The 16,248-nt window shown below is 32.4% G+C and overlaps 1 protein-coding gene and 1 non-coding gene across 2 annotated transcripts; both read left to right on the forward strand.

Moving 5' to 3' along the window:
* Positions 1-2,900: 2,900 nt before the first annotated feature.
* Positions 2,901-2,973, forward strand: TRNAR-CCG (transfer RNA arginine (anticodon CCG)). The gene has a single exon. It is a non-coding gene; the product is annotated as a tRNA-Arg (tRNA).
* A 9,484-nt stretch (positions 2,974-12,457) lies between these two features.
* Positions 12,458-14,273, forward strand: LOC127129446 (uncharacterized). Its single transcript, XM_051058630.1, has 2 exons — positions 12,458-12,790; positions 12,973-14,273. Exons 1-2 carry the CDS (start codon positions 12,625-12,627, stop codon positions 14,271-14,273), a joined length of 1,467 nt encoding a protein of 488 aa, XP_050914587.1. The 5' UTR covers positions 12,458-12,624.
* The last annotated feature ends 1,975 nt before the right edge of the window (positions 14,274-16,248 follow it).

Consider the following 16,248-nt stretch of genomic DNA (forward strand, 5'->3'; position numbering starts at 1 on the left):
AAAAAATGAGGGTGAAAAAACTTATTCTTCTAATAAATACCCATTAGACGTCAACATCATGGATTTTAATGAGGCCCTGAAGAATCCACATTAGATGATGATCGTGACTCGAAGGGACCCCTCTCTATTGAGGCTAAAATGAAGATTCCAAGGTTGATCCTAGATAGTGATTCCATAACTGTCTATCTCGATGAGAATCCATCTAGAACGGTAAACATTAGGTTCAACCTTTGAGACTCTGTGGAAAGAGACCTCATCAAGTGCCTTAAAGATAATGATGACCTATTCTTTGTCTCCATATATGATATGTCTAACATCGAACCCAATGTTGCATTTCATGAAATGAAGATTGATCCTTCCATTTGGTATGTAGCCCATAGGAAAATGCGCCAATCACCACAGAAAATTGAAGCCACCAATAAAACCATTACAAGGATCTTTCAAGAAAACTTCATTTTATAATTGAGATATATCAATTAAATGTCTAGATTGGTTGTAGTTATGAAGGCGTCAGTAAAATGGAGAAGTTATGTTGACTACATATATCTCAACAAGGCATGCCACAAAGATTCATACTTACTGCATATCATTGACAAATTGATGGACAACTCTTTCGAATACAAGTTTCTATATTTCATGGATGGGTACTCCAGATACAATAAATTCACATGTGAATCAACAAGCATAATACAACCTTTATGATGGAGCACTCCAATTAAATATACAGCGTGATGCCCTTTGGACTAATAAACATGGATGCAACATATTAGAGAATGATGAACAATATTTTTAAAGATGAAATTAGCAATTACATTAAGTATATATGAATGACATGATTGTCCAATCCAACAAAGAACAACTATATGAAAGCCATCTCGCCAGGTTGTTTAATCGTGTTCGAGAATATAACATGAGGCTTAACCCAAAGAAGTGCACCTTCCATGTCAAAGCCCACATATTCTTGGGTTTCTATTTGATTGAGATATGCATTAAAGTCAATCTTGACAAACGTGAGACGATCATCAAGACGGAGACCCTAACCACAAAGGAGGGGATAATGAAGTTGAATGGAATGCTCATCGCTCTAAACATATTCATGTTCGAATGAAAGGAAACAATTTTCTTAGCGCTTTCAATACTTATGGCGACAATACATTATTTTTATCTTGGTTCAAAACTTTGATAACCATGTGTAGAATTTGTTTCATCTTATGGATGAAATGATTCCTCAGTTGCATCCTCTTTTGAATTACGGTGAGGGTGACAATGTGAGCCATTTTAGACTTGGTCATTTCATTCGATATCTATTTCCCTTTATGTATGTTAGTTGTGTTTTTTACTATTATTTGCGTTACCATCTCCTCATTGTCCTTGATAGTGATTTCAAGAGACGTTAGTCCTTCTTTCATGGTAACTATTGTCAATCTTCTTATTATAATGACCAACCTATTAAACATAGATGTAGCATTTGTGTTGTCAAATGTGTTTCACCATTTGCTTATCCTTCCTATTCATCTCGATCGCTATAGATTTTGAGAAAGACATCATAGTAATACTCATAGTTTACAAATGATTAATATCAAATTCCATCTTTACCATTCTTATATTGTAATTTAGTTGTTTCTTAGTTATATGAGTTAAGCCACTTTGAATGTCTCATGCCTTTTGATTTCCTTTACAAAGGAATCTTGTGACCATATAATAATCAAATTTGTTTATCTTTAAGCACATAATCAAATATTTTGTCAACTTTCACAGTCAAAGGAAAAATCCATCTTATCTTATGAGGAGTCAGGGACCTTCCAGTCACCATGCTTCAAGACAAGACACAAATATTTTTTCCCGTTTAGGATCTGAATTGCTAATATAATTATCATGGATTTGGGTGACATATTGTCATTAGATTCCTTCATATAAATGATGGAGACCATGTGTGCGCCTCTTCATTAATGACACATTTCTTCTCCTTCTTCTGGATAATTTGTTTGATGTGTGCTGCTATGAAAATAATTTTGCTCTAATCATGACAAACTTTTTTAATCAGTTTCTCTTTTAATTGAAGATTCATGTCATTAATGGTCATTAATGCATATTCGACACCAAAAAATTGAATTGAACATTCATCGATCTTCTTTTGAACCTCTCAATTAAACTGATAGTCAATTCATCTACTTATTGGTTCAAGTTTATTAAATTGACTCATAAGTTCATGTCGAGGCCGATAAAATAGGTCGTGAAAATATTTTTTCATGTTTATCTAAATCTGTATTGAGTTTATTGAAAAAGGTAGACGCCACATAAATATTCTTGTAAAATAAAGAAAACAATTGTAGTTTATAAAACCTTATTTGCCGATGATCTTCACATTTTTAAAGACAAATTTACATAAACTTTTGTTAACTAGGTTTAAATGCATTTTTTTGTCATTTATTTTAATTTAAATGTGATTTTAGATTTAATCCATCCATTTTGAATTGAAGTTTTTAGTCTTAATATTTCATAAAATTTCAAATATTTTCTTATAATTCAATTTCAAGCTTATTTGTTAAAACACTTCATATTTATGAATGATATACTCTAGCTTACTTGGATCTAAAATATAAATTTAGAATAATAAATTTACATTTGTTCAAGAGGTGTTGGTGGTAAGACACAAGTGACATAACTTAGTTTCACTTGGAATAACATAAAATAATAATTAATGTCACAATTATTAATTATAATTTTTTATTTTCCATTTTTTAAAAATATGAAACTGAAGAAAAAAATATAGCCGAGTCTAGTAGACTGTTTTTAGTTAAAACAAACATTGTCGCACTATCTAGTTTAATTTTATAGACACAAAAATAAACTGAGTATGTCAAGTTTAAGTACTTAGAACACGAAATACGTACACAACAGTTCGCGTGGCCTAATGGATAAGGCGCTCGCCTCCGGAGCGGGAGATTGTGGGTTCGAGTCCCATCGTGAACGTTTTTAATTTATTCTTTTCAGCTCTTGCAATAAAAATGAGACACTAAGAATTTAAAAATGCTAATTGATGTGAGTATATATATTTTTTTTCACATATTTATATTTAATTTTTAAATTGGAAAATTGTGTGGTTTAAAATAGAACAAATGATCATTGATTTGAATTTTTATTTAAAAACAAAATGGTAACACTGAAATATAAATACACTTAAAAAAATAGATGACCAATTGTTTTTAATAAAACAACAATGTTGATTTTCTTGCTAAAAAGATTATATTTTTCATGAAAGAGTTAATTTTTTTGAAAACTTCCATCTACGTGAGAATACACATTAGACTTGTTCTATATGAGTTGATTCGTCAAACCGGATAAACCATGATATTTGAACTTTAAAATTAAAGTTTGGATTTTGCAAGTATTTATAATCCGATTTTGAAAAGTATGTTATTTAGGATTATAACCGGCGAACCATGTTGCTTTTGACATTAAGAATATTGTTCTTGGAGGTTTAAGAGACAACCATATCAATATAAGCGCAATTTGAGATTTGTGGAAGCGTTTGACACGCTTTTATGAGACATGCTCAATGTGCAAGCCATAGGGGGAAACTGAAAGTAAAATCAAGTTGAGACTATTCATGTTTTTATTAACTAGAAGGCCAAAAGATTGGTTGCAATGTCTATCTAGTGCGACTATTCAAACATGAATTGAGTTGGAAGACACGTTCTTGGAGAGATTTTTCACCAATGCTCAGTTTGTTGAAAGAAGGGCTGAAATTTCAAACTTTGCACAAGGTGATTCAAAATCACTTTATGATTCATGGGAAAGATTCAAGCTTTTACTTAGAAGGTGCCCAAATCACAATATGGATAACATGTAGCATATGCAACATTTCACAAGAGGTCTAAAAGTTTATACAAGAATGGTTCTTAATGTCTCTGTTGGAGGTACAATGAGAACAAAGAATGAAGACGAATAGAAAGAATTGATTGAGAAAATATGTCAGAATGAGCATCACTCCCAAAGTGAAAGGGGTGTGAAGAATGAAGGATAGAAGAAGGGTGTGCTAGAGTTGGATACCAACACAACTTTGTTAGCTCAATTGGAAGTTCTTACTAAACGGCTAATTGGAGCTACAATTATCCCAACAAATGTGAATCAAGTTCAAGCACCGTTATGTAATTTTTACAGAGACAAGGGCATGCTAATGGCAACTACTTACCAAAAGGTGTCACAGAAGAAACACAATATGCATCCAATTTTCAAAGAGGTAAACCTTATTATAACACTTATAATCTAGGTTGGAAGGATCGTCGTAATTTCAAATGGAGCAATAACACAAGTTTGAATCCAATCCAAGGATTTCCTCAAGTTAATCAAATGCAACAACCTAAGAAGCCTTCTCCATTAGAATAAACTATGGCCTAGTTTATGAATATATGACTCAAAGTAACTTCGAGACAGTGAGCAAGAATGAATAGACTATGAGAAAGAACCATGAAGTGTCCATCAAAAATTTGGATACACGAATTGGTCAATTATCAAGACAATTGGCATTAGAAATAAGTGGGGTTTCAATGGAAATACCTTATAAAATCCTAAGAATGAGAGTTGTAAGGCTATAAAGTTAAGAAGCGGGGTGACACCTTCAATTCCTAACACCAACGGGGAGAGAAAAAGTGAGTGAAAATGAGGAGAAAAATAAAAATGAGGAAGGGTGGAAAAAGAAAGTGATTTAGTAGTTGAGGGAATGGTTGAAAAAAGAAAAAGAATTAGAGAGACAAAAAAGTGATAAAGTGAGTGAGGAACTTGTTAGGGGGAGTGCACTTGACAAGCTCATTTATAGGAATCCACCCTTAAGGAGAACCAATAAGAAAATTCTTAATGAACTAAATTTCGAACTCCCATAATATGTCAAGCCTCCTTACTCAGTTTTGAAGAAGAAGCCTAAGAAGGAGATGGAAGAGGGATAATTTAAATTTTTTATGGAAATGTTTATGTAGCTACAAGTTAGTATTCCGTTTTGTGAAGCTTTAAAACAAATGTCGATGTACGCTAAATTCATGAATGCTCTAATTGTAAGACCCTAATTTTGACCCTAAGATCCCTCATGGCATCATATCATTGTTCAGTGCATTGCCTCAAGGATCATAGCATGTTTGGCTCCTTAACCCTAGGGTTGAGACTTGTGTGAGTTAGTTTGAGACCACCAAGCATGCTTGAATTATTTGTTATTGTTTTTCTTATTTTTATTACTAACCAAAAGCATAAAAATATGTCACTAACTCTTTTTGTTTTGAAGCTCAAGTGATCATGTGCTCCCATGCTCCTAGGAGGCTCTTAAGCTCAATGAAATGGCTAGATGAAGATGATAAAAAGCATGACAATGATCCACCAAGCTCATAATCATCATATATGTCTCCCAAGTATCTCAATTTTCCAATTTGATCAAGATAATACAAAGGGCTTGAGGATTGTTTCCCAAGGAAACCCTAATTCAACTGTGCTTTAACCGTGCCTTGCTCATGAAGCAACCTCAACCTATGATCAAATTTAATCAAGGTAAGTTCTTTCATTCATCATTTTATGCATATATGAGCCTATGTGAGGATCCTCAATCATTCATTCATCAAGATTTGAAGTTTGGCCTTGAGAAGTTGACCAGTCAAGTCATCTAACTAAACTAAAGATCACTGAGATACAACTTTTGATGTGTTTGTCAAATGAAGATAACCCCAAGATAAAAAATGTTCTTACGAACCATATGAACAACTTTCATGTTCATAAAAAATCCATTTGAAACGTGTAAGGTCATCAGTCATTTCAAAACATTATAGGTCATTTTGACTAAAACCCTAATTTTGGGTCAACTTCCCAAGGACCTAACTTCCCTAATATTAATATGTATAATTCAAATGTTATGTTGGACAAAATTTCATAATCCTAAAAGAAACACATGTGATAATACAAAACATTATAGGTCACTTTGGACCTAAGCCATTGAATTTGAAAAATGCCCAACTTCAAGTGCCCATAACTTTCTCATGAAAACTCCAAATTATGCAAAATTTAAGTCTAAATTTATCATCTTGAAATGATCTACAACTTTGATGTTGGAGGTGTTTCCATTTGAGGCTTTAATCATTGAAATAGAGGGGCTTGAAGATGCTTACATTTGGTAAAAAAATTCAAAGGTGGCTTAAACATGTTTTGTACCCAAAACTTCACAGCCAGTTTTCATAAATTTCCAAACTCCAAATGAATTTTTTCCCAACATGACTTTTGTTCCTTATTTCAAGAACTTTCCAACCATTACTCACATTAATTTTTTGGACTTTTCATGAGTGAGTTTCGAAGAGCTTAATGTTTATGTTCATTTTTGCATTTCACATTATAACTTGATGTACAAGCAAATGCCAAGCCAATTGCACGTCCAATTCACTTCCACATGAGTTCAGCATGGATTTGCATTCATTCTTGGGCCTCACATGCGCTTGTACAGGCCCATGCATGGAGGATCCAAATTTCATGCACACGAGCCAAGCATTGCCTTACATCCATTCCAGCTATAAATAGAAGCTCATTCTCATTCAAATGGTAACCACAAGGAGATCTAAAGTGCTGCTGAATTGAAAACCAAACTCTCGCTTGCGGTGTTTCGCAAGTATACGAACGCGTCAGAGTAATATAAAAGATTGTTGAATCCACAGAGACCAAGTGTCAATCTATCGTTATCTATTGTTATGGTGTTTATCAAAGGCAATCAAAATAGGTGTTTTTGGAGTGTGCAATGAAAAGTAAAGTATTGAAATAAAATATAATTAATAAAGACAGGGTCGAATGTAATTCACGTAATCAATTAATAATCCATGTACTTGCTAATAGAGCTACTTATGGGCAGTGTTTCCTACTTTGAAAAGAACTAATTTAACAGGAACTGTCGCTTTCGCGTATTCAGAACCGAGTTGTACTCCCTAATCAAACCCTCTTATTGTCACTTATAAAAAGGCGCGCATTGCATTAGAATAGTAAACCTATTTTTAAGAAATATAGTATCTTAACTAAGTTGAAAAGTATTATAACCTGGATTTCTTAACCAAAAGAGGTTCTTACGAACCAGACTCTAAACTTATAAACGCGTCCAAAAATAGTTTTAAAATCTCTTTTCTTCTTAATATTAAAATCTCCTGATGAACTAAACAAAGCGCTTTCGCTGTTTTTGAAATAGTTAAAAACAATTAAGTTTAAAAAGACGTTGGACGGCTTTCGATCTTACCCAACGGAATTGAAGTGCGGGAAAACTTAAGTTGAAAGTTAAAATAGCCCTTAAGTGTTTCTACGAACAATTGTACAGATTACTGGTTCAATTACGATCCTTACATTCTAACCTTATAAATTTAGCTAGACATGATAAAGTAAAAGTGCATTAAAATAAATAAAAGTAGTGCGAGTGCGGAAAGTAAATAAAAGTAGTGCGAGTGCGGAAAGTAAATAATTTAAAGCGAGTGCGAGGAAATAAATAATTTAAAGCGAGTGCGAGGAAATAAATAATTTAAAGCGAGTGCGAGGAAATAAATAAAGTAAAGCGAGTGCGAGGAAATAAATAATTTAAAGCGAGTGCGAGGAAATAAATAAAGTAAAGCGAGTGCGAGGAAATAAATAAAGTAAAGCGAGTGCGAGAAATAAATAAAGTAAAGCGAGTGCGGGAAATAAATAAAGTAAAGCGAGTGCGGAAAAATAAATAAGATAAAGACAAGTAATAAAAACCTGCTCAAATCGGAGGGTTGAATAAATTACAAAGCGGAAATGAAAATGGCGGCAGGATTAACTTCCTTCCAAAGTGCTCCAAACTCGATTACAGACTCTATCACAGACTCGATTACACAATTGTGGTAACACTCCAATGCGAAGCGGTTACCACTTTAAAATACTGAATATATGCCTAAGTGAAACAAAGTTGCTCTGAGTTTGCCTCTGCTCTAAGTTTGGATGATTGTAAAAGTGATTTCAAGTTTCTATTTATAAGCAAGTAAAAAGATGGAAATGACAAGGATGCCCTTCAACTTGAAAATGGGAGGGAAAACTTTTCCTCTTGTGGCGCCCGCCACAAGGCCAATCTGAGGCGCCTTAGTGGAAGTAGTGGGGAACGTGACAGTTGAGGAAAGTTGAACTTGGACACGTCATGGCAGGGTCTATGGCGCCAGCCATGGGGTAGGCCACAAGTACAAAATGCTGAATTTTAGGGTTTTTAGCTCTTTTTCACTCCTTTTCTCGATCGGGGCTCCGATTAAAGTAAAAACCTAAAAACAAAGGAAAACATAGCAATAACACAACAAAATAACAATAAAACAACTAGAATGCATGTGAAATCGGAGTCGAAAATACGGTAAATTTCAGTGTTATCACTCACTAAAAGGAATTTTCAGTTTTCATTCTCAATTTCAAGCTTGAATTTCAACATCATTAGTTGATCTTCACAACTCAATTCCTTAACCTTGCATCACCATCACACTTCCAGATCAAGATTGGATCAAGAGCTTGGACAATTCGTGTTGTTTGAAGCTCCATTTCAGAGGTATAACACCAAACTTTCTTGATCTAGATCTTGCAATATGATGTGAATCTCTTTGGTTTGTGCTATTTTTTGAAGTCCTCAAGCATGAGGCAGGCCAGTGGTGGTCTTAATTTTGTGAATCATGCCATTTCAGTTCATGTACCATGATCTTCAAGCTCATGTTTCGCTCTAAATAGGAACTTTGAGGAGAATCCATGGTTACAGGGGTGATGTACATCACCTCAACTTCATTTTGATACCTTCCTTTTTCATTTTTATTGTGGTTTGATTTCCTGCGCGTGGTGGCCGGATCTGGTTAGATCACCGGAGAAGATGGTGGTTTCCACCACCATCCCCACGTGGGAGCTTCAGAGCCCTTGGATCTTGTATAAACGTTCTAATCGTGGCCTTCCAATGTTATGACTTATTTTAAATCCAGATGTAGCGCGTTTGACTTTGGTCTTTCGTGTGACCGCGCCTCTGAACCATATGATCATTGCCACGTCAATTAATGAGATGATCAGAGGGCGCTGGTGTTTCCTGATTTTCTTATTTTTGTTTTAATTTCATTTAATCCCTTTTATTTTAAAAAATTCATAAATATTTTATTTGAAGTCACAAAAATATGAGACCAATGCCAAAAAAATTCTTGAAAAATCTAGTTTCATATTTTGATTTTTAATTATTTTTGTGACTTCATTTAATATTTTTTTGTGAATTATTTGGTTTTTAATAGTTTTAATTCATTTTAAAATACTTTCTGATATTTGAAAATTCCAAAAATATTTTCCTAACACATATGGATCATGATAAGTCAATGAAAAATAGTCTCATCAATTTCTTAATTGATTTGAGATTTATTTGAGATTTTAATTCATATTGTGTTATTTTTATTATTTTAAATTGTTTTTAAATAGTTTCTGATTTCAAAAATTATTGAGAAAATTTGTAAAAGCTTGTTTGACCATGTTAGACCTATGAGAATTTAATTGGACTTGTTGAAGTTGATTTGAATTAAATTTGAGGTTTGACTATATTTTGTCCATTTTATTTTTGCATTTATTTTTAATTCAAAAATACCAAAAAAATATGTTTGACTTATTGACTTGTGATCTTCATTTCTCTTCTATTTGACATTGATTGATGATGATTTAATTCACATTTGATCATTTGTATTTGATACTTTATTTCTCTTTCCATCCATTTCATCTTCATTCCATTTAGTTTTATTTTTGGTCAATGAGTTAATGACTTATGGTTAGTCTTGACAAATGAGAGGTTTAACCTTCTTTGATCCAAATCAAACTCAACTTTATCCAAGATCAAGTGAGTTGCTTTGTGTCCAAGATAGGTTGCTTCTTAGTCAAGCAAAAAACCTAAAGTCCATACAAGGCCTTTCCTCTTTTCTTTTGGCATGACAAGTTTTAGGAGCTTGGCTTACTAGTCATGATCTCTAACTTATGTTTATTTGCCTATAGTTTTATTGACCGACCTCAGATAGGTGTGAATACTACATTAGTCCACTTATGATTGCTTAACATAGCGCTAAATTGTCTTATGACAAACTAACATAACCATACTAATTACTAACTTTAATTTGAGCATTTAATTTCTTGCAATTTACTTTAATGCAATTTACTTTTTGCTCATTTATTCATATTGCTTTTCATTTTGCTCACTTGAACACATATTTTATGTTTATGCCATTTTCCTTTTGCTCATTTGAGCTCATTATTGTATATAAATATATTGTTGTTTTGTGTTGGTTTTGTGTTGTTTTGTGTGAACCCAATGCAAAAAGGAGAAAGGACTTAGAATTAGGATTTACCCATGCTTAAAGGAGTTCAAGAGCAACTAGGCATCATGCCTTTAGAATGCTAAATTTGTTGAAGAGCAACTAGGCCTCATGCCTTTAGAATGCTAAATTTCAAAGTTGACTTCAAAGGACTTCCTTTCCAAAACTTATTCTTTGTCCATTCCCTTATTGTGTTGTGAACTTTTTTATATTTGCTTTTGTGTGATAGGGATTCCGTCTTGAGATAGTAAGGAGGACCATTGTCATGAGTAGCCAAGTTAAGAGAGACAATGCAAATGGAGATCCTAGGAGCTTGAATCTAAATTGTGTGATTGCTTGATTATATTTGCTAAGTCCAGAGGAAAAGAGCATCTTGAATCATCTCTATGATTTCAAGAAAAGGAACTCCAAAAGTTTTATCTCTTCTCTTATCTTTGTATGCTTTAGGACTAGCCCTTCTCTTCTTCTCCCCACTCTAACCCAAGCCAAAATCTTTTCTAACTTTGACATTGTTTTCAAACTATAAACCTAGGCCTTATGCCTTTGATTTTTTTAAAATCTTTTCATTAATACTCATTGTGAATAAATCTTAATTCAACTTTGACCTTACTTTGTAAATAAACTTAACTTGTAAATACAACTCACTTCAAGTGTTTTTGTGGTTCCAATGGCCACCTTTGTTAAAACTTTTCATAAACATTAGTCATAGGTTTGAGTTATCATAGTGGTTGATGTAAATCTCACCTCATCCTTAGTGATTAGACTATAAGTCTTCCATACTTATTATAGGGTTAACCCCTCACTAGTATGTTAAAGCTCTCCTCACATGGTGGATTGTTGGTTTAGGTTGAGTTTTCTCCCTTTGATAACAAAAGACCTTAAGGCTTTTGATCAAATCAATTCACCAATCTTTGAGATTTTTACTCCGAACTACGAGGTTTTGATCCTACCTTTGTGATGGTACGTAGGCAATGGGTTCATCCATTCAAACAACAAAATTTGTAAATATAATCTATTCTCTTCTCATCCCCCAATCTTTTGCACATATTTTCACAAATACCAACCTACAACACATATTTGCAAAAAGAGGTTCCCTTAGAGTACTAAGGATGTTTTAGGTGCGTAAAACCTTCCCATTTCATAACCAACCCCCTTACCTAGATCTCTGACATTTTTATTAGTTTTTGATTTGATAAAATTTCTTACTTGGCTTTTGTTCGCTTTTTAGCCTTTCCTTTGGACAAATAAAAGTGTGGTAGCGACTCTAATTGTATGTTTACTTTTGGTTTAGTCAATAAGCCTAAAGGTAACAAATACCCCACTACACTAATCACTGGAAAGCGTAAGCCGAAGTATGATGAGAATTAGGTGTGCTCAAATTAATCAATTATTTAAATTATCCATACCTATATCCAAATCTGGTTATTAAAAACCGATTAACTATTAGTATGGTTTTAACCAAATCCATATTTTGGATATGTTATTAATATGGTTTAACAAAATCCATATTTTAGACATCCATATCCAAAATAAAAATCAAATTAGTCTATTTTTAAAATAGTAAAAATTCTTTTAAAAATGAATAAAAAAATATTTTTTTAATTAAAAAAATTTGGGAATTTTTTTAAAAAAAAATTCAGCAAATAAAAAAATTGAAAAAACATTAGTTTTTTTTTAAATAAAAAATATATAATTAAAAAAAACATAATTTTTATTATTGAAAACAAATGTTTTTTCTTAAAATAAAATAAAAATAAAAATTCTTGCAAAAAATGATTTTAAAAAATTTAAATCAAAATTAATTATAAATTTAGTTATGAATATAACCGGTTAATAACTACTCCCTCCGTTTCTTTTTAAGTGTCGTTTTAGCATAAAGCTCTCCAACCAAGATAAATGAATTGTTATAATTTTTTTCCCATTGTACCCTCATTTTAATCCACCATATACTTTCTCTTTCTAAATAAAATTCATTAATATAAGTACTCATTAAATTATTTACTTCAAATAACTAATTCCATAATTTTCTCCACATAACTCTCTCTCTCTTCCGTTGCATTTTTCAACTACTCCTAAATTTTTGGAATTAATATTGCTTGCTATAGGAATACGTACTGCTTGAATTTTCATTAATGGCTAAAGGAAAACTTATTGCTTATTGTTTCAATGAATGGCTAAAGGAAAAAATATTCCCTCCAATTATTTTAATAAAAACTTAAGTTTCCCACCGAAAAATTAAAACCAGTAGTACATATAGTATGGTTTCATATTATAAGTTCAAAATATTTACAACTCATAAAATATGGATTTAGATAGTGATACAGAAACATCATTAACAAACCAACATATATTTGAGTTATATGAGTTTGATGAAGATAACTTAGAAGAGGAGTTTGAAGCAACCAATAATATTGATGAGTCCTGTGAAGATAACTTACAAGAGGAGGTTGAAACAAACAATGACACAGGTATATTTTTTAATTTCATGTGTGTTTGGTTACTTTTAATTCCTATAATTTATCTCATGTTTTTATCTCATGTTTTTATGTAAAATAATGGTGGAATCATATTGTGGCGTAATTCAAATCTAAGTTTTGCTTGTTTCTAGTAATCGTTTTGTTTTTTTAAAAATTTACAGTGTATATTGCAGAAAATGTTGAAGCAGAACCTAGAGAAAAAAAGAGATTAAGAATCTTAAGCAATGAAGAACGCATGTATATTTATCATGAACTACTACAAAAAAGCGTTGATGGAAAATTACGTAAAGGAGCTACAAATGAGGTGGCTTCATCAAATTCGGTTCCTCTAAGAACTGTTCAACGTATTTGGAAAAGAGCAAAAGAAAGTGAAACACGTGATGTCTCTCATAGGAAGACAAAAAATTGTGGACGTAAGAGAATTTCAATTGATGAGAATCAAATTCGTGAACTTCCTTTCAGTCAAAGAACAAACATTCGATCTTTAGCTTTTGCGTTGAAAACCAATCCAACATCGGTGTTCAGGCTTATAAAATCAGGGGCTATACGGCGTAATTCAAATGCCATAAAACCACTGTTGAAAGAAGAAAACAAAATATCTAGGCTGGAATTTTGTTTATCAATGCTTGAAGGTACACCACATGATCCAATGTTTAAGAGCATGCACAATATTATTCATATTGATGAAAAATGGTTTTATATGACTAAAAAATCCGAGAAGTATTATTTGCTCCCAGATGAAGATGAGCCATATCGGACATGTAAGAGCAAAAATTTCATTGCCAAAGTTATGTTCTTAGTTGCTCAAACTCGACCACGATTTGACTCAGAAGAAAATGAAACTTTTTCGGGTAAAATTGGTGTTTTTCCGTTTGTTACCCATGAACCGGCTATAAGGTCAAGTATTAACAGAGTTGCGGGAACAATGGTAACAAAAGCAATAACTACGGTAAATAGAGATGTGGTAAGATCATTCCTTATTGACAAAGTTCTACCCGCTATAAGAGAAAAATGGCCAAGAGATGAATTTGAGTCAACAATATTTATCCAGCAGGATAACGCAAGGACGCATATAAACCATGATGATCCTTTATTCCGTGAAGCTGCCACCAAGGATGGGTTTGATATTCGTTTAATGTGTCAGCCTGCAAACTCTTCAGATTTGAATATCTTAGACCTTGGTTTTTTCTCGGCTATACAATCATTGCAATACAAGGAAGCACCGAAAACTATTGATGAACTTATCAGTGCAGTGGTGAAGTCATTTGAAAATTTTCCTTCAATTAAGTCCAATCGTATATTTGTATCATTGCAACTATGCATGATAGAGATCATGAAAGAGAAAGGTTCCAATAAATATAAAATTCCTCATGTAAATAAGGAAAGACTTGAAAGAGTAGGACAACTACCAATTCAAATTAAGTGTGATCCAATATTAGTACAAGAAGTCAAAAATTACTTAAACATGGAGTAATACTTATTGTAATTGGGATGTAGTCACATTTGAAAATTTCAAATAGAGTTTTTTTTTTTTTTAAATTCCTAAACTTTAGCCATAAAAAAATAATGTTCCTGCACGTAACAAGTTAAGTTCCAAAACTTTAGCAAATATAGGAATTCAATAAAAAAAATACAATAAGAATGAACGTAAGAAATGCAGTTCCTAAATTGTATCAATAAAAAAAGCAATAACAAGGAATTCTTCTCCATACTTATTAAGCAATAACAAGGAGTAAATAAAAAAAACAATAACAATGACTTCTTAAATAACAACTCCTATACCTTATGCACTTAAGCCAAATCTAAAATAGATACTCCATACTTAGTTCACAAATATTTTTCAATAAAATTTTGGAAGAAGTTTTTTTATCATCTTTTTTATCACAGGTCGAAACTCAACATGGTGGGAAGACTCTTTTCTGTTTTCTTCTTCTTCTTCTTCAGGAAATTTGTTCAAATCAAATTCATAATCTGCCTCTTCATTTAAATCAAAATCCAATACAACTCTTGATAATACTTCATCTTCGTTGTCATCTTGTTCTTGTATCTTGTCAAAAGAGTCTTCCACTATTTCTCCTTCTTCTTGCTCCAATGAGTCTTCCACTCTTTCTTTTTTTTGAACATCCATGGAGTCTTTTGTTGTTTCCACCAGAGCTCTTTTGTTTTGCACTTGATAATTTAAACAATGTTACTGATCCTTTTTATAGAATTTTAAGTCTTCAATTGGTAAATTTGTTCCTTTGACAAAATTTAATGCTAATACATTTTTCTATGTAACATTGGAAGCTATCATTTGAATTTAATTTTTATTGACCAGCCAATACTTTGAATAGGAATGGGAGTTATGTATGGGAATGAGAGTACGTATTAAGAAAGAGAATTTTATGGAAAATGTGGAGTGAGTTATTACATATATTAAGAAAGAAAAATTTATGGAAAATATAAAGTTGAGTTATTTAAATAGTAAGGGTATAATTGACAAATTGTAACATTAAAACATCAAAACGACACTTAAATAGGAACAAAAAAAATCTTCTAAAACGACACTTAAAAAGAAACGGAGGGAGTAGTTTATAACCATTTTACAAAAATGAAATCCGGTTATGACAATTGGTTTTAATAACCGGTTATAACATATATGGATTCTTTATGGTTATGGATTGGTTATGTAAATTAACCGTCCATGAACATCCCTAATGAGAACATAACATTGAATGAACAGTGTATTGTTATCATGCAAAGGAAGCTTCCACCATAGCTCAAAGATCTAAGATTATTCACTATCCCATGTACCATTGGCAAATTAAACATTGGGAATGCACTCTGTGATTGAGGGGCAAATATCAACCTGATGCCTCTATCTATGATGAAAAAACTTAAGTGTTGGGAACCAGAGTTTACTTAAATGACCCTGGCTTTAGAATATAGATCTGTTACTTACCTATATGAAGTTTTAGAAGGTATGTTGGTCCAAGCCGACGATTTATTGTTTCATGCAGATTCTGTGATCTTAGACATGGTAGAAGACACATAGACACCCTTATTGCTTGAAACACCATTTTCTTACAATATGTAGAGCTCTGATAGTTATTGAGATGAGAGAGTTAATCTTGCGCTTCAACAATCAGAAAATGGTGTTCAATGTGTTTTAAGCTATGAAGCATCAGAATGAAAATCTTCAATGCTGCATAATTGATATAGTTGAAGAAACAGTTGAGGAAACATCTAAAGGCAGGTCATCGTTGTCACCATTAGATAATTTTATTGTGAACTCTGTTGAGGATATTGAAGAAGATTAAGATTAAGAAGTGATGGAATGTATGAGACAGTTGTATGCAGCCTAAGACATCTAGAAAATTTGAAGGATTAGGGGGAACTTGGAAAAGAGTATGAATCAAGATGAATCAAGAATTTTAACCCCCCCTAAACTGAAAGAGCGTCCCTCACAT

Source organism: Lathyrus oleraceus, chromosome 3 (assembly GCF_024323335.1).
Source record: "Lathyrus oleraceus cultivar Zhongwan6 chromosome 3, CAAS_Psat_ZW6_1.0, whole genome shotgun sequence".
Lineage (NCBI taxonomy): Eukaryota > Viridiplantae > Streptophyta > Magnoliopsida > Fabales > Fabaceae > Lathyrus > Lathyrus oleraceus.

Bases quoted from the DNA above. Each gene is read 5' to 3' on its own strand.
- LOC127129446 (XM_051058630.1), top strand. From the start codon at position 12,625: ATGGATTTAGATAGTGATACAGAAACATCATTAACAAACCAACATATA. The intron at 12,791-12,972 runs GTATATTTTTTA...TGTATATTGCAG, and splicing joins TGAAACAAACAATGACACAG to AAAATGTTGAAGCAGAACCT.